Source organism: Bos javanicus, chromosome 20, assembly GCF_032452875.1.
Source record: "Bos javanicus breed banteng chromosome 20, ARS-OSU_banteng_1.0, whole genome shotgun sequence".
NCBI lineage: Eukaryota > Metazoa > Chordata > Mammalia > Artiodactyla > Bovidae > Bos > Bos javanicus.
The window spans coordinates 20606209-20625087 of NC_083887.1; the positions used below are offsets into that span (position 1 = coordinate 20606209).

The window sequence follows — 18879 nt, forward strand, 5'->3', positions numbered from 1 at the left end:
TTCACTTTCAATTTTCACTTTCATGCATTGGAGAAGGACATGGCAACCCACTCCAGTGTTCTTGCCTGGAGAATCCCAGGGACAGGGGAGCCTGGTGGCCTGCTGTCTACGGGGTCACACAGAGTCGGACACGACTGAAGTGACTTAGGAGCAACAGCAGCAGGGAGCTGGGGAGCACCTAGCTGCTGGTAACCCAAGCTTTATAATCAAAGCACAAAAAGAGAAACACTATTGTACTTCTTTACTACCAGCTCTGAAATTATGTGCAGCAGACACATTTGTGAAAAAGAGCATTCCACATTCTTGGTGTGATGTGGATATAGATAAAGAGCACATGCTCTTGGGTCAGGTTGCCTGAGAAGGAATCCTATATCTGCTACTTGTACAAACTTGGGCAAGGTTTTTGTTTTAACAATCATAAGCTACAATTTCCTCATCTAGAAAATAGGAATGATAGTGAAATCATCAAAGTAAAAGTGTTGGCATGTGTAAAGTCCTTGAATAGAACATCCATAATCATCTTTCTTATTCCTCTTGTTATATTGAAATGATATAGAAGCCACTCACCTTCTCCCAATTCTTACTCTTGCTGCTATCTGAAATGGAAATGGTTGATTTTATAGGATATAATCCCTCTCATTTCCTAACTTTAAAGTGCAAGGGACTTTGATACCCAATACCCCAACTCTGTACAGCTTAATAATTAGCAAAATAAACACCTTATGTTTACTCTCTCATTTTATTGTATTTTATTATTATTATTTTTTCTGTTTCTTGTAACATTCTTTTTTTTTTACTCTCTCATTTTAATATTATGGCATGGAACAAAGAGCAGTCATCAAAACACTTTTCGTGATAGAAGCTGACACTCTGCGTACCTGTATGCAGACAGAAGTGTCCTGTAGTCTGGAGAGACTGTGGGGAGGGCAATGTGGCCAGTGGTCATGTGACCTGTCCTATGACACTGCCTGCCACCCAATAATTTTGGAGAGTTTTTCTTTTTAACTAAATTTACAAAACCCTTGGGTGTGCAGACTTTTGTGGAAATTGAAAGTGGGCTAATAAGCGGGCAGGATCCAAATAAAGTGAAAATGATAGTTGCCCAGTCATGTCCAACTCTTTTTGACCCCATGGACTATGCAGCCCTCTGGGCTCCTCTGTCCATAGAATTCTCCAGGCAAAAATACTGGAGTGGGTAGCTATTCCCTTCTTTAGGGGCTCTTCCTGACCCATGGATCAAAACTGGGTCTCCTGCACTGCAGGCAGATTCTTTACCATCTGAGCCACCAGGGAAGCCCAGAATCCAAGTAGCAAATGGTAAAAAAAAAAAAAAAAAGAAAAGAAAAAAAAATGGGAAAGGGAGCTCCAGCATATAGGTGGCCAACAAGCACGTGAAAAGATGCCCAACATCACTAATTAGTAGAGAAATGAAAATCAAAACTTACAATGAGGAGAGGGTGTGGGAAAAAAGGGAACACCATTGGTGTGAATGTAAACTGATGCAGTATGGAGGTTTCTCAAGAAACTAAAACTAGAGTTGCCATATGATCCAGTAATCCCACTCCCAAGCATATATACAGACAAAGCTATAATTCAAAAAGATACCTGTACCCCTATGCTCATAGCAGCACTATTCAAAATAACCAAGACACAAACAACTTAAGTGTCCATCAACAGATGAATAAAGATGTGATACATATACACAATGGAGTATTACTCAGCTATAAAAAAGGATGAAATGCCATTTGCAGCAACATGGACGGACCTAGAGATTATCAATCTAAATGAAGTAAATCAGAAAGATAAACACCATATGATATTACTTACATGTCGAATCTAAAATATGACACAAATAAATGTATCTATGAAACGGACTCACAGAAATAGAGAACAAGGTCCTATGTATAGCACCAGGAACTATACTCAATATCTTACGATAAAGCCAAAACGGAAAAGAATATGGAAAAGAACATGTGCATTATATATATATATATATATATATATATATAATTGAATCACTTTGCTGTTCAACAGAAATTAACATAATATTGTAAATCAACTATAGTTTAATAGATTTTAAAAAGAAAGGGGGCTCTAGGAACTAACTCCTAGTAGTTAGGGGGAAGCTCTCTTCTTCTGGGGCCTTGGAATAGGTTTTAGGTAAAGTTTCACCTAATTTCTGATGTGCAATTTGATAAACCATCAAAGTCCACAATAACATTATAGACAACAATACTGCATGATAAACTTCAAAGTCTCTAGGAGACTAGAACTTATTGTTCCCACTATGTACAAGAAATGATAATTATACGATACGTAGAGGTATTAGCTAACACGATCATGGTGACTATACTGTAATACACAAGCATATCAAGTCAAATTGGTGTACATCTTAAAGCTATACAATGTTATCAATATATTTCAATTCTATCCCAACAGAAACAAAAATTTCAAAGCCCACAATAAATAAACAATATCTTGCATACAGGATGGTTATTTCCATCATTTGCTAACACCTTTCTAAAATAATGCAAAGGGTATCCACAAAAGTAAAATTCCAGATAGACAAAGAGAAGTAGCACAGAAAGGTCAACAAAAGTTTGGGATCTGGAAGTGCATGACTAGAGAAAGGGGAACCTTAGGCCTGCTAGGGAAGTCCACCAGAGCCCAGGCAAGCCTGGAATGGCCTTAGGATTGAAGACACCAAGTGTCTTGTTCCTAGGGTGTAGCTAGAGTCACCAACTTTCTTGTTTGCCCAAAACTGAGGTGTTTCATGGTACACAGCAGAACCTTCAGTGTTAAAATCTGCAAGCTGGGATGGTAGATCACACTAGATGTTTCTAGGTGGTGCAATCAGAAGGACTGGTTGAAAATCCAGGATCCTGCAAAGCCTAGCAACATCTTCTCCATATACAGCTCTTTTAAAACAAAATTAAGTCTAAAATATAAAAAAGTCATCAAACATTCTTGACATTCACACTTCCTAAATGTAGATGTCAATTTATAAAAATGAAAGAGCCTTTCTCTTAGCAACAAAATGTAAAAAATCCTTTAAAACTTTCTCATAGATATGGATAAAATATATATGCCTTCTCATCATTTCTTGGTAGCAAGAAATAGCAGACATTGTGTTCTCATATACCTGCTCTCGGGCTTCCTTGATAGCTCAGGCGGTAAAGAACCCACCTGCCAATGCAGGAGGTAAGAGGTTGGGAAGATGCCCTAGAGTTAAGAAATGGCAACCCACTCCAGTATTCTTGCCTGGAGAATCCCATTAATAGAGAAGCCTGGTGGGCTACAGTCCGTGGGGCTGCAAAGAGTCAGACACAACAGAGTAACACACACACACACATTACCTGCTCTCTAGAGCTGGATATGTTTTTACTTAGGAATACAAAACTGAATCTTCACTACATCCAAGATTTCCAAACCTGGGAAACTCCTCCTGAATTCTGCAAAATTAGAATATTCAAGGTGGGGCCGGGATCTAAATTGTTAAAGCTCCCCATGTGATTCTCTGGATCAGTCAGGTTTAGAATTTATTGGATTAACAAGTGTTGGCAGGGAAGCCAGGGCAGGTGCCCACTGTCAAGACCTCGGGATGTATGTACGAGGAGACTGAGCAATCTGACACAGAGTCCTGGATCCATGGGGACCCTAGAGCTCTCTATCAGCTGCCGTCTTCACCAGTCATCTCTTTCACTGATGGGGACAGCAGATCTCACCAGAATGTTGACTTGGCACAGAAAGTCTATACCCTAGAATGCCCAGCCTGCCCAGAAAAGCTGAATTCTGAGAAACGTTGTTACAATTAACTCTGCCCTGGTAGGAGTCAGAATCTTCTGAGGATCAGTGATACAACTCACGGAGAGCTCTCTGTCAGACTCGGAGAAGGCACCACCTAGGAAGAGGCAGCAATCCTGTTCTCAGCGCACACAAGGCTCTGTGGAACGTGGCCTGGACTTCCCTCATCAGTCATTTTTAAAAATAACCCACAATTAGATTTTACTTCCCTCCATTCCATAAAAAGGGATCCAATAGCTAGAGGAGGTCAGTGTCTAAACTGAAACCACAAAATAAAGAATACCTCTTCCTGAGAAGAAGAAAAAGGCTAAACAATAGACATATGTAAAAGAGTAGACAAATGTTAACAGTAGACATTTCTTTTTACCACATATGTACTATATGGTAAAAAAAAAAAAAAAAAAAAAACTCTCATAAAAACACCTAGTAAAATACTCTAAAAATCTCCAATGGGGAAAATAAAAACTAACTTTTAATATTAACATGTGCTTCCCCCCTCCCACCGCAAATTTCATCATTAAACATTTCACTTCATTTAATGTTTTTTAAACATTTTACAGATGTTTCATATTAGTTTTAAATACTTAAGCCCTTGAAAAATGCCTCCAGGGATTTGCTATAGATTCCTTCAAAATCTGGACATTTCCCTTCCAGTCATGGATAGGGGGACAAACCCCATTTATGAGACAATGGGGCTATCTGGACCATTCTCGAGGAAACTGAGTTAGCAGTCTACAAGGTTGTGTTTCCAGACTGTGCAATGGGAATGGTGGACAGAGCCACCTTTATACTTACAACCATCTGAGCTTTTCATTCTAAAGCCACTGCTACTATCATTTACTACAAAGGCCCAGCCTGCCCAAGCATGCGCACTAAAAGAAGGCTCACACGCACAGGTGTGCTGTGGTTCCATTGTTGCCTTTCATCAGCCCTACTACCGACAGGTGTTCAGTGACTCAAACATTCAAAGGAAAACTGCCTTTAACTGCAAACACCATAGATAAGGGTCACCTGGGGTCATATTTTGCTAATTGGTACTTAACATGGTCTTTCCTCAAGCTCTTTAATGGTCCTCAAGCTGTAGCTATTTTAGCAGGAGGCATTCATCCTGTTGGCTACCAAGAGTTTCTAGTTGACGAGACTCAGACATGCATCTGAATCGCTCCCAACAAATAACAAGTAATTAAACTAAAAGCAGGTAGACTATGAGGAGGATCACCTCTTCAAGTTACCTTATGATTTGGGTTCCCAGACCATGAAAAGCTGAGAGTGTAGGAGCAAAGTGACCATGGTTTCAGGGTTTTCTCAGGTGGCCAAGTGGGCACAAAATGAGGCTCTTTCAGGTTTGCCAGAGCTGAATTCCTAATGCTGCACTCAATCCAATCAGCTTACTGAAGAGTTCATCAGGGAACTACTGACCCTGTCCTTTTACAACTCTGAGTCGGACACGACTGAAGCGACTTACAGAAGCAGCAACAGGCAACTAGGAAAGCCAGAAAAATAACAACCTTAGATACACATATAATACCATTCTAATGGCAGAAAGTGAAGAGGAACTACAGAGCCTCCTGATGAAAGTAAAAGAGGAGAGTGAAAAAGCTGGCTTGAAACTCAACATTCGAAAAACTAAGATCATGACATCTGGTTCCATCACTTCATGGCAAATAGAAGGGGAAAAAGTGGAAACAGTGACAGGTTTCATTTTCTTGGGCTTTAAAATCACTGCAAACAGTGACTGCAGCCATGAAGTTAAAAGACACTTGTTCCTTGGAAGGAAAGCTATGACAAACCTAGACAGCATGTTAAAAATCAGAGACATGACTATGGATGTGAGAGTTGGACCATAAAGAAGGCTGAGCACCAAAGAATTGATGCTTTTGAACTGTGGTGCTAGAGAAGACTCTTGAGAGTCCCTTGGACTGCAAGGAGATCAAACCAGTCAGTTCTAAAGGAAATCAACCCTGAACATTCACTGGAAGGACTGACACTGAAGCTGAAGCTCCAATACTTTGGTCACCTGATGCAGAGAGGCAACACTTTGGAAAAGACCCTGATGCTGGGAAAGATTGAAGGCAAAAGGAGAAGGGGGCAGCAAAGGATGAGATGGTTAGATAGCATCACCAACTCAATGGACGTGAATTTGAGCAAACTCTGGGAGAAAGTGGAGGACAGAGGAGCCCGGCATGCCACAGTCTGTGGGGTCACAAAGAGTTGGACACAACTTAACAACTGAACAATAACAAGGCAATTGAAGACCTAGGACATTGACTCTTACGTTTCACCGTTTAGTGGACAGAAGAATAGTTCATGACCCCCATAAGACTGACATAATGCTTCAGACCAATCTGAAACATGTTGGTGTTGATGTTTCTTCAGAGTTAAAGCCGTTAAGGAATATATTAGTTGATAAAGGGAAGCAATTATTGAAATGCTTTATTTTTATAATTTTGCACCTTCTTCAAATTTTTGAAAGTGTCTTGAAGCCCACACTATTTGAAAAACACAAAGAAAAACATAGTATCACAAAAACAACAATCATAGAAATATTAAAGGATAAAAATTAAAATGTGAACATGAATATTTCCCCCAGAAATCTATAAGGAATAATCAAAGCACTAATATTATTTATATTTATCACTTTTTCTATAAAAGGCTCACTGTGCTTTCTTGGTTCTACACAATACTGTAAATTAATCCTACTATAGGCTCTTCCAATATTCAAATATCTCTTCCCTAGAGAGTGTTATCTATCTTCACTTGGCAATATAACATATTTCTAATGTAAAAGAAGTCAACATGGAGCCCGAAAGGAAAAACAGTAACTGAAATAGACATTTCCTCAATGGGTTTAACAAAAGGCTGCAGATGATAGCAAAGAGTCAATGACTTGAAGATAAATTAACAGAAATCATACAACTGACAAAGAGAAAGAAAAAAAGAAAAACATAAAGAAAAGCCTAGGGATCTGTAGAACAATATCTGAAGTCTAACATACATGTAATTGGAGTCTCAGAAGAAAACAGAAGGAGATAATGAGATGGAAAAACATTTGAAGACATATAGCTAAATATCTTTCAAATTTGGTTAAAAGTATAAATTTACATATCTCAGAAGCTAATTCAAACCCCTGAGCTGACCCCAAAACAAAGAGCAAAATGCTGGTTTTAAATGCTGGTTATCAATCATATTGATAAACGCAACATATGAGAATGGGTAAAAATCCCAGCTAAAGGATACTTTCTAGACTGGATAAACTGCAAGGCCCAGTTATACTCAGACCATAAGATTCACACTTTAAATATAAAGTCACATATAAGTTGAAAGTAAAAATAGGACTATATACATATTATACACACACACACACACAGAGGCATAAATATATGTGTGTATGAGTGTATGCATGAGACACTATTAAGAAAGAGTGTATTTATATACACTTTAAGACAAGGAGCATTGCTAAAAATATAAAGGGAGATTTCATAACAAAAGCCAGGAAATTTTTTCAGGAAGACACAACAATTATATATGTGTGTGTGGCACCCCACTCCAGTACTCTTGCCTGGAAAATCCCATGGATGCAGGAGCCTGGTAGGCTGCAGTCCATGGGGTCGCTAAGAGTCGGACATGACTGAGCGACTTCCCTTTCACTTTTCACTTTCATGCTTTGGAGAAGGAAATGGCAACCCACTCCAGTGTTCTTGCCTGGAGAATCCCAGGGACGGGGGAGCCTGGTGGGCTGCCGTCTATGGGGTCGCACAGAGTCGGACATGACTGAAGCGACTTAGCAGCAGCAGCAGTGCACTTAATAAAAGAAGTTCAAAATATATAAAGCTACATTGAAAGACTAAAAAAACCTGAAAGACTGACTACTATAATTGGGGATTTTAAAATCTTTTTTTCAGTAATTGATAGAATAACTAGACAAAAAATAGTAAGGTTAGAGATGATCTCAGCAACACCATACAATACCATGATATTCCAACACAACACAATACCACTACACTTCACAACTGTTGCATGGAGCATTCACAGAGCACATGGAATGCTCATGAAGTTAGACCACACACTAGCCTAAAAACAAGCCTAAATTTTTTTTCAAAGACTGAAATCTTAAAGAATATGTTCTCTGGTAGCAGGAGGATTTAATTAGACATCAATGTTGATAAACTATCTGGTAAAGATGCAGGTATTTGGAAAATTAAACAATATATCTCTAAACCCACTGATTAAGAAGAACATCACAAGAAGCAAATAGTTTAAAATAAAATATGATGCAAATACTACACTCAGAAATTTGTGAGAGTCAACTACTAAAGTTGTTGTTAGAGATTTATCATTGTAAATACCAGGCTTATTCTTAAAAAGGAACATTTAAACTCAGTGATCTAAATTTCTACTTTAAGAAGCCTAATAAACAAAATGGTTCTATTAAAGTTAGTGTAAAGAACATAGTTGTTTTTTTAAATCCCAAGTCAATAAAATAAAAAATAAATAACAAAAAAGTTAACAAAGGGAAAAGTTGGTCATTTGAAGACATTAATAATATTGATAAATATCTAGTAAGACTGGTAAAAGGGAGGTAGGGAGAAGAAAGAGAATTTATATTATCAAAGAGGGGATATCATTACAGATCTAGAGAAATTAAAAGATAGTAAAATATTTTGAACAATTTTATGTCAATAAATTTGAAAAATTAGGTGAAAAACACAATTTACCAAAACCAACCCAAGATGAAATAGAAAATGTTATATAGGCATAAATACTTTTCTCCTGCAGTGATACTGAATGTTTAAGACAACGCTCAATCACTACTTAACAAGTCAGAAATCTGGACACAGGGTAATTTAGCTAGGTCCTCTGCTCATACCGCTAAGGCCTTACAAGATGAAAATCAATGTGTCAGCTGGGCTGGTTCCTACCTGACTGTTCTGGGGGAAGATTCCACTTCCAAGTTTTTACAAGTTGTTGGCAGAATTCAGTTGCTTGTGGTTACAGGACTGAGGTCCCTATTTCCTTGATATATAGCCTTCTTTATCTTTAGGCCAACAATCCTCATGCTTCAAACTTGTGACTTCCCCTTCTGCCACATCTCTCTGACTCCAGCAAGAGAAAATTCTCTGCTTTTATTGGCTCAGGTAATTAGATTGGACCCACCTGAGAATCAGGTCAATCTTATTTTAAAATACATAGCATGACTTATATTTGCAAAGGCTCTTTCGTTATGTAACATAATTTACTGGTATGTTCCAGAAAGGCCACAGACATCTCAGCATGGGGTATGGAGAAGGCTATTCTGCTAAAGGGAGATAGGGACATGAGAGTGTAGGTAGTTGGATGATAGAGATATTTGTATATCAAAAAAGTGTCATTTGTTTAAAAAAAAAAAAATGTCCACAAAGAAAACTCCAGGCTCCAATAGCTTCAGTGATAAACTCTACCAAACACTTTAAGCAATAAAATACATCAATCTTACACAACAAAATCATTCAAACAGCAAATTCCCAAACATTTCTCACTTGTTTTATAAGGTCTGCATAACTTCTATATTATAACCTCATTAAGGCATTAAAAGAAAATCATATATTAATATCCATTTTGAATTTGAAGGCAAAAATCTACAACAAATTACAAATTGCATCCAGAGAATATATAATAACTAACTGGCTTTATCTAAAGAATGTCAGATTAACTAAAAATCAATCAGTATAATCCAACAGAATAAAGGAGATAAACCATGTGATCATGGCAATAGATGCAGAAGAAGGACTTGACAAAATTCAGCACCCACTTGTATTGAAAACAAATACTCTCAGCAAGCTAGGACTCAAAAGAAACTTCTGTATGATAAGATATCTATACCACCAACAATAAAACAATTACAGCTAACTTCATACTTAATGGTGAAAGATGGCTTCTCCCCAAGACTGGGAATAAGATAAGAATACCTGCTCATCACTTCTCAACACTGCACTAGCTATCCTATCCTGTGGAATAAGAAATAGTGAGGAAAAAAAAAAAGGTCTTTGGAAAGAAAGAACTGCCTCTATTTGCAAATCATACAATCACTTATGGAGAAATTCTTAAGGAATTTAAGGATTTCAATTGATGGTGCTAAAGAATCTGCCTGTCAGTGCAGGAGATGCAAGAGACTTGGGTTAGATCCCCAGGAATAGGAAGTGGCAACCACTCCAGTATTCTTGCCCAGAAAATTTCATGGATAGAGGAGCCTGGCGGGCTATAGCCCATGGGGCCGCAAAGAGTCGGACATAACTGAGTGACTGAGCACTAGAAATAACAAATAAATGTAGTAAGGTCTCAGGACACAGTTTAGAGAAATAAATCAAAGAAAGTACAGAATCCAGATATAGACACCACTTAAAATTAATAACCTAAATTTCATTAAAATAAAAATTCTCATCAAAAGACACTCATAAGATATGAGTATTTAAGGCACAGACTGGCAGAGAATATTTTAATACATTTGAGGAACTAGTTTCAAAGCTATATAAATAAATATATAAACAACAGATTAAAAAAAAAACTACATAAAGATCTCCTACAACTAAATAATAAAAAGACAACCCCAATAATGGATAAAAGGCTAAGCAGACACTACATAAAGGAAGAAAGGCAAATGGTCAGTAAACATATAAATATGCTAAAAATCACAGTCATCAGAAATACAAATCACAATGAGACACCACAACCGCCAATTAAAGTGGCCTTGATTTAAAAGGCCACTGACACCAGACACTGTTGAGGATGTGAACCCACTAGAATTTCACACACTGTTGGTGAGCATATGAAATGGTACTATCATTCTAGCTAGAGACTTGACTGTTTCCTACAAAGTTAAACAAAGACTTATCCTTCACCTCAGCAATTCTACTTTTAGGTATCTACCCAAGAGAAATAAAAACATATTACTATAAAAAGATCAATATGATAACATTTATAACCTTCATTATAGTAGCCCCTAATGAAATTACCTCAAAATCCATCAACAGAAGAATAGATTTTAAAAGGCAGATTGATACACCAGTATAATGTGTCAATAAAACAAAATGAATTATTGACACATGCAACAACATGAATGGATTCCATACACATTATAATGAGCAAAATAAGCTAGACCTAAGAGTACACTCTATATATTCTGCAATATGTTCATTTTGTATGTTTTACAGAACTATCTAGAGTTCTAGAATAAACAGGACTAATTTATGATGATCTTACTATATCGGTAGATTAACCAGAAAAAGAAAGTAAAATAAAGGAACTTGTTGGGTTGAATGGAAATGTTCTATATCTTTATAGGTATGTATTACATAGGTGTATCTACTTATTAAGAATCATCAAATTATTCACTTAATATTCGTGCATCTCAATGTATAGAAGTATCTCAAAAACTATAAACAAATGAAAAATGCTAAAAATTTACATAATTCCAAATAAACCTAAAATATTTCATCTTCACAGGTCATAGTATGCATGGTAAAAATCTATGATCTATTAAGAGGGCTCCCCTAGAAGCTCTGGAACTTATTAGTGAATGATAAATGTAGAAAACTGTTGGATGACCTTTAACCAATACATCTTTTTTAGGCAGTGCAACTCCTCATAAATTCCCAGGAAAACTCAATTTTTAGCATATGGAATATGATGGTCAAGAAAGGAATTTGCAGTTCCAATATAAGCTTAAAATGGCAGGGGGAAATTGTGGTTATGCCATGTAATGATTCCACAACTCTTTAAACTGAAAACGGAAAATCATTCTTACACCATAGAAATTTGCTTTTATGGCAATTTCCCTCTCTACCCTCCACTTTCCCTTACAGAAGAAAGATGGATACTTGAGGAATTTGCTCAAATCGAGCAAGAAAGAAGTTCTTGTTTTTCCAATGTTAACTATGGCTTTTCTCCGTCTCTGTAAGGGATGAGGACTAAACTTCCATTTGTTATGTAAAGATAAAGGGATCATAATTGAAGTTGGATGTGGTAGAAATTCAACAGTAATAAAATGCAAGATTGCCTGTGGACTTCTCACAGACAAATGAAACAACGTTACTTAGGTCTTGTTTCTAAGTTTTTTTGTTGTTGTTATACAGCATGGCTGTATTTAATATCTATTGTGCTTTCCACCTCAACTTCATTTTCAGCCTACACTTTCTACACTTTCAGCATACTCTTTCTTCAATCTTCCTCATTTTTAGCCAAACAACCTTTTTTGGCACACCGCTCCACGCTTTGAGTAGTTGTTTTTCTTTGGTTTCCTAAGTAGCTGGGAGGGATTGGGGGCAGGAGGAGAAGGGGACGACAGAGGATGAGATAGCTGGATGGCATCACTGACTCGATGGATGTGAGTCTGAGTGAACTCCGGGAGCTGGTGATGGACAGGGAGGCCTGGCGTGCTGTGATTCATGGGGTCGCAAAGAGTCGGACACGACTGAGCGACTGAACTGAACTGAACTGAAGTAGTTAGAGGGCTCTCTGTACTTTCACACTTACATGAAGAAAGCTTGTGGTTAACAAAACTGAAGATGAAGCATTTAAACACAGACAATGAACTCCACTTTGGTCCTTGGAGAGTGTAAGTAAAGCTATAAGAAATTTAAACCAGGAAGACAAAAAGCTAGCCATTTTTAAAACACTGACCCTTCTCAAATATTTGATTTAGTTTATATAAGATAATTTTATAAACAGAAGAGACAATTTTCCTTTTTCTGATCCAAATGAAAATCAACATGGCACTCATTCTTTATATCACCTTTTTGTGTCTTCTTAAGGAACCCAAAATAATAGCGGAAACAACGTGGGCTTCCTAGAGATCTAGCAGAATTTTGAATTTACCGTGTTGGTCAAGTTGTTTAATCATATAAAGCTCTAGTTATCTGCCTGTAATTAAGGTAATGGTGACCTCTAGGACTGTTTTATATTTCTCACACACACACACACACACACACACACACGCACACGCACACACATAGATCTGACTGCAAAGCACAGTGCTTGGCACAGACAAAGCACTAGATAAACTGGAATTTGTTCAATCAGGCTCCTGAATCAAATGATAATTTGCTCATGAAAGTGTTGCCCTTAAGTCATGAGCACTGCTATTCCCCATTTCATTTGGTCCTCGGGATTTATGGAGGCACTAAAGGAAAAAACACAAAATGACCATCTCCTGCATTAAAATTGTAATCCATCATTTGGAACACTTACCAAATGCTATTCCTGGTTATTTAGTTGGAAATACAGACAGCAAAGACTATTACTGCTATTATCCTGCATTTTGCATCAACTCAAAGAGAAATATTCTTCAGAAAATTTGCATATATCAAAGACAGCTATACTGAACAGAGCACCAAGCTATGTACAAAGGCACAATAAATACTTTTTTAAAATATATTGAACAATTTTAAAGGGTTCTTTGACTTAAGAAAATATAAAAAGTAAACTAGCATTTTAAATGATATGGTTTGGTCTTTAAATGGAAAAAATGTCAATTATTCATCTGATTATATTTTCATATATCAAAGTCATCTGGAATGTGATTATGATTCACAAGTGCAAGTGCTAAGACAATATCTGCCATATATATAAAGCATGTTTGTAGTTTTTATTCTTCCTATCATTATATATTTTTGAAAACCTGACAGTAATTGAGAGTTGGCCACCACAACAATTTACTTGGTAAACTGAATCAATAAATGTGCTTTAAATATACTACAGAAAAAAGTTTTTTATTTTTTTAAATGTACATGTTATTCAATACAGCATTTGGGCATTAAAATTTTTAAATTAAAAAAACCAAGTCAATGAATAAAATACATCCCAAATATGAAAATAACTGCAGAAGCAAATTAATTTTGTTACCCGTTTTTATACTAATTATTCATTAAAGTTCTGACTAAATTTTAGAATTGCAGTGCCTACTACAAAGTTGATATGAATTGATTTAAAATATTTCTTAGGGCACTAATTTCATGTAGTTCTGTAATATTTTGATGACCCTTCTGAACAGTCTAAGCAATACCTGTAAGAAAATAAATACTGTAAGAAAATAAAAATCAAGATGCACTGTGATCAATTTGTTAGTAATTTATTTTAACATAAAGACTTCAGTGCATATATGGGGTTAATGTTGAATACTAACAATCTACTTTTAAAGTCTACTGTCAATGTTTACTTGTAATCAAATATGATTAATGTAGCCAGTTGGCTCTTGGCAGTAACTCCAGTAATGGGAAATTATCATAAGCCAATACATCTTGATTACAACAGCCTGTACCTTTATTGTCTGTCCAGATTCTTTTCACATCAGGTCTATAATGAAAAACTAAGTCACAAAGACAGGTATTAGAAGATACACAGCAGGGCAACTGTTCTCTGGAACAAATCAAGTTTTCAGTAACTCATAAGGCAATTTGAGAGCTTTCATTAATATAATGCTTCAACAAACAGTCAAATTTTTTTCACTGAACAGTCAACATCTCTTAATATACATAACCCATGAATGAATATTAGAGTGGGTTGCCATACCCTTCTCCATGGGATCTTCCCGACTCAGGGATCAAACCCGCGTCTCTTACATCTCCTGCATTGGCAGACTCGTTCTTTACCACTAGAGCCACCTGAGAAGCCATACATAACCCACACCATAAATGAAAAGTAAATTGACGCATACGTTTAAAGCCCTTGATTTTTTGAGGAAAAACAGTTGGAAAACCTTTAAATTCAAATTAAAGTCAAACATTTATATTGCTGGATTTGGCAGCAGGGGTGGGTTCTCAAGAGAGACAACACGTTCCAAACGGTGTGTTCCATTCCCTCTCAATTCATTCATAAAGTGCCTTTCTGTTACGCAATGGGATCACTCTCCTTGATAATGAACACAGGCTGATGGTTAGTAATAACTGATTGTACTTACAAACGAGAAAGCATCACTCATCTTTACTTAAAAACAGAACTTAAGCACGATGCTTAGGCAGAGGCACCTTTGCAGGGAGTCAAAGGAAGCAAACATAAGAACGTGACTTAAACAGGAATCGGAACGGAAAACAAATGGGCACAGTAGTCAGGAAAGCTTGGAGGACAGTCTCTGAAACGCAGGAGTAAACCAGTGTGGACACAGATAAAGGGCTTGCATACTTCTGGGAAGAGTGAAGCCCTGAAGTGTTTGCTCATTATTACTAGAACCCTAATTGAAGAAAGAGACTTTGGGGACTCTAACATTGGTTTCTCCTTTCTTAGAGAGCTCTTAATTAAGCGGAATTTGCTCTATACCGACTCCAGTAGACAGCTCGCAACACCAGACCTGGTGTGTCTGCCCCGTGATCACGCACCAGGCAAGACAGGAGGAACAATCAATACCAATACGAGATGGCATGTTCCTCTGACTTTTGTTTGCCCGGGTTGACGTTCTAGACACTCTTATCCTCCTTGTGGAGCCCGGGAAGATAATGTATACTCCTATCCCTCCTCAAAACAGCCCCAATCACAGCCCCGCGGAGCGGGGTTCTGTCCCCAGGACCAAGTGAACCGCGTCCCGGCGGATGGCTGCCTAAGACCTTCCCTTAGATCGGGCGCAGTTTGTACTTGGAGCGAGGGAGAAAGCGTCTCTCTCAATTCCTCCCGAGGCCACACTTTCTATATAGACCCACCTGCATGGGAGCTTCGTGTCTCATTGTTCGCAAAGTGTCCTTTCTCCCTGGCTAACACAGTGCTGGCTCGGGCGCCCGGTCAAGCGTGCACAGCCCGCGCGCTTCACGCTCCACTCTGCACTCGGGGTTCGCTAACCGGCTCCAACATCAGCACTGGAGCTGTCCCTTCCTGGCGCCGCACACGCGTACGGGCCCGGAGCCCCGAGTGCTCCTGGGAGTTGTAGTCTAGCCTAGCTGAGCTTCCCCGCAAACCGGGGAGCAGTAAACTACATTTCCCGGCAAGCCAGCATTTAAACGGGCTGCTTCTCCAGTAGGACTCGGCCGCGGAGCCTCCCTTCTCTTTTGGACTCGCTCCTGGTTGTTAGTGCTCTCAGCCTCCCGAGCTATTTCCTCGCAAGGTGCAGGCGAAAGTGACCTCAGTTCATTCATCTCAGCTGGAGATTTTTCTTTGCTACCTATCGGCTTCCGAAGCTAGATTGTGATTTTCCTGGTTAGGAAACGCACTACCTTGTGCTAATTTACAATCTAAACGAAACCTGCACTGTGTTCTGGAACTCTCCGCCCTACACCTCCCCATTCCCAATCGGGAAAGTTTGTACATTTCCATAGGCAGAGTAGGGTGGTTTTACAATCTCATTCAGCAAACGCGGGGGAGAACGACAATGAATGGTACACACATAAAGAAAGCGGTTTACTCACACAGTTGCACTGAGAAGGCGCCCACGCGCGCGAGTATACTCACACACACACACACACACACACACTCACACACACAAAGTCCATGAAACCGAGATTTCTCGCGGAGCAGGCGGAGGAGCTCCCTTCTGCTTACCTTTCCGTACAGCTCCATTGCAACTCAAGGTTCCGAAATTCTCAGTAATCCCTCCTGCTCCAAGTGAGGTTAAGGTCTCACGCAGGAAGCCGAGCTAGACGCACTACACAATGGAAGGGGTGGGGGTGGTGCCCGGCGGAGGGAGAAACGAGGGAAGAGAGTAGAGTACAGCTGATTTAGATAGACGGGTTTTTTTCCTCCAAGGGGAAAGCTTGGAGTCTTCAAGTACCGGCTGCAGAGAAAGAACTGGGAGTCTTAGGAAGTGCCAGGGGAGCGATCGCACCGGGCAGCCCCTCCCCAGGCCCTCCCACGGGCACCGTCCACCGTCATTAGAGCGCACACACAACCTCTGCCGGCCCAAGGCTGGAGAGCTGATACGGGACTGGGTTATTTACCCAAAGCAAGTCATATAAAATGAACACATTCATCACCAGAGCCCAGAAACACCGTCACAGAACAAGATAGGAGACCTCTATTAAGCTATCCTGTCCTTTCAACAGAGAGTCATTCCTTACATTACAATCATACTCCTCCCTGGCTGGTTCAAAAATGGTTTTGAAATCTTGGAAAATGTACTTGTATTACACTTACCTTCCCCTCAACTGACAAATATGTGTGACTATCCATATTCTCTGTACCCATCTAAAAACTCCTTTTCCCCCAAGAGTGAATGTTAATCAGTGCAGTAATGATTCTTGCCTTTCACTTTGTGGTCAGAATAATTACTGGAGGCAGAATGGAGAAGGAATGAACTTGATACTGACAGAAATATGGGAGTAACCACAGCAAAAACAGCTTGAAACTTCATTGCACTAGACAAAGCAGTAGAACAGAGGTTCTTAAATGTGCTTGAAAATCTCTTAAAGGTGTTAAAATTCGTATTCTCAAGGCATGCGGAGAGATTCTGATTCACTAGATGTGACCGAGGAGTCTGAGAATTAGCATTTTCAACAAACACTCTAGAGATTCTGATGCAGTGCTTCTTTGCCATTATTTGAGAAATACTGCCTTAAAATCTTTTATATGTAAGAATTTTTCAAAAGTATAAATCTCAAAACTTCATAGACTGACTCAATATTGCAATAACAGTGTACTGGGAAACTACCATGTTTTAAATGTTCTATTAATTTTAGATTGTGCTTTTTGTTTTGCCTTCAAAAAAAAAAAAAAGAAAGAAATCTAAGACCTGTTTTCAATTCTTGCAATCAATGAAAATATAGTGTGGTATCACCTAGGTAAATAGTTTTTATAACTACTCAGAAAACACAGTTGAAGCACAGCTCCCCTCACAGTTGAGGTTATGTGAAGGTTAGAGCAATTTCATTTAAATTAACTAATAACAAATAAAATTAAAAGGTAAAAACCAATATCAATATATTTTTCAGTTGCTTATTAGACATAAGCCTTCTGCAAATAGTTATTGACATTTAATGATAAGAATTTGCAGAGCCACTTAGAGCTTGTCTTTCTTCAAAAGAATTTCCTGTATCTTTTGTACTATCATGATCACCTTCTGAAACTCTCAGAATTCAGGGTCTGATACTACAGAACATGTTAAAATATTACAAATGTTGAAACGTTATGGGTTTATTATTGTTTGAGTAAACCAAGAACCCCTGAAAATTGAGTTGCACAAAAAAGAGAGTTGTGAAAGTTAAGGGGATCTTAGTTCTGTTTTGTTTCTCCTGCCTTCGTTGGTTATTTAAGTGGGTTAAGAGAGTGAAAAAAAGCTAGCCAGTGATAAACTAAAGAAACAAAAATGGACAGGACCTCAGTTATCTCCCTAAAGTCAAAAAAGCACTTTATCGGTCACCATCTATGAGTTTCATTCCCAAGATGACCGCTGGAGCTCCAGCTCTTCCATCCACAGTCCAGCTGGCAAGAAGGAAGAAATGATGATGAAAATGATGCATCCCAGTATCCCTTTAAATACACCACTGCTCTTATATTACAATGCCTAGAACTTCATCTTGTGATCATACATACTTGCAAGGGGGACTGGGAAATGTAATCCCTCTTCTGGGTGAACCTGTGCCCAGCTGAAAATCAGGAGTTTTATAAAATGGCTAATGGGGAAGAACTGGAATGGGTAGCTTATCCCTTTTCCAGGGGGTCTTCCCAACCCAGGAATCAAACTGGGGTCTCCTGCATTCCAGGCAGTTCTTTACCAGCTGAGCCACAAGGGAAGACTGCTGGGAAAGAATAGGGACTGACAGACAGCTGGTAATTTCTATTACAGGGCATGCATGCTGTGCTAAATTGCTTCAGTTGTGTCTGACTCTTTGGGACCCTATGGACGTTTGCCCACCAGGCTCCTCTGTCCATGGGATTCTCCAGGCAAGAATACTGGAGTGGGTTGCCATGCCCTCCTCCAGGGGATCTTCCCAATCCAGGGATCCAACTGCATCTCTTTTGGCAGGTGGTTCTTTACCACTAGTGCCACCTGGGAAAACTATAAGATAAATCTTGCTGCTTTTTTCTCTTTGCAATTTTACTGAAATGTAAATGTCTAATAATTTTAAAATTCATCCACTCCCAGGGATCTCTCTAATTTAACAGCCATCAAAAAGCCTTAGAATC

At 38.6% G+C, this 18879-nt stretch overlaps 1 protein-coding gene across 2 annotated transcripts in view; it reads right to left on the reverse strand.

Annotated features, from left to right (window-relative positions):
- RAB3C (RAB3C, member RAS oncogene family) overlaps positions 1–16621 on the reverse strand; it is a 292748-nt gene extending 276127 nt beyond the window's left edge. Inside the window, exon 1 of one of the 2 annotated variants that reach the window (XM_061393470.1) lies at positions 16300–16621. In XM_061393470.1, the coding sequence (XP_061249454.1) occupies positions 16300–16317 (18 nt within the window). In that variant the 5' untranslated portion in view covers positions 16318–16621. Of the gene's footprint in view, positions 1–15467; positions 15932–16299 lie in introns of those variants that run through there. The other variant, XM_061393469.1, reaches the window with a different exon arrangement.
- Between the last annotated feature and the right edge of the window lie 2258 nt (positions 16622–18879).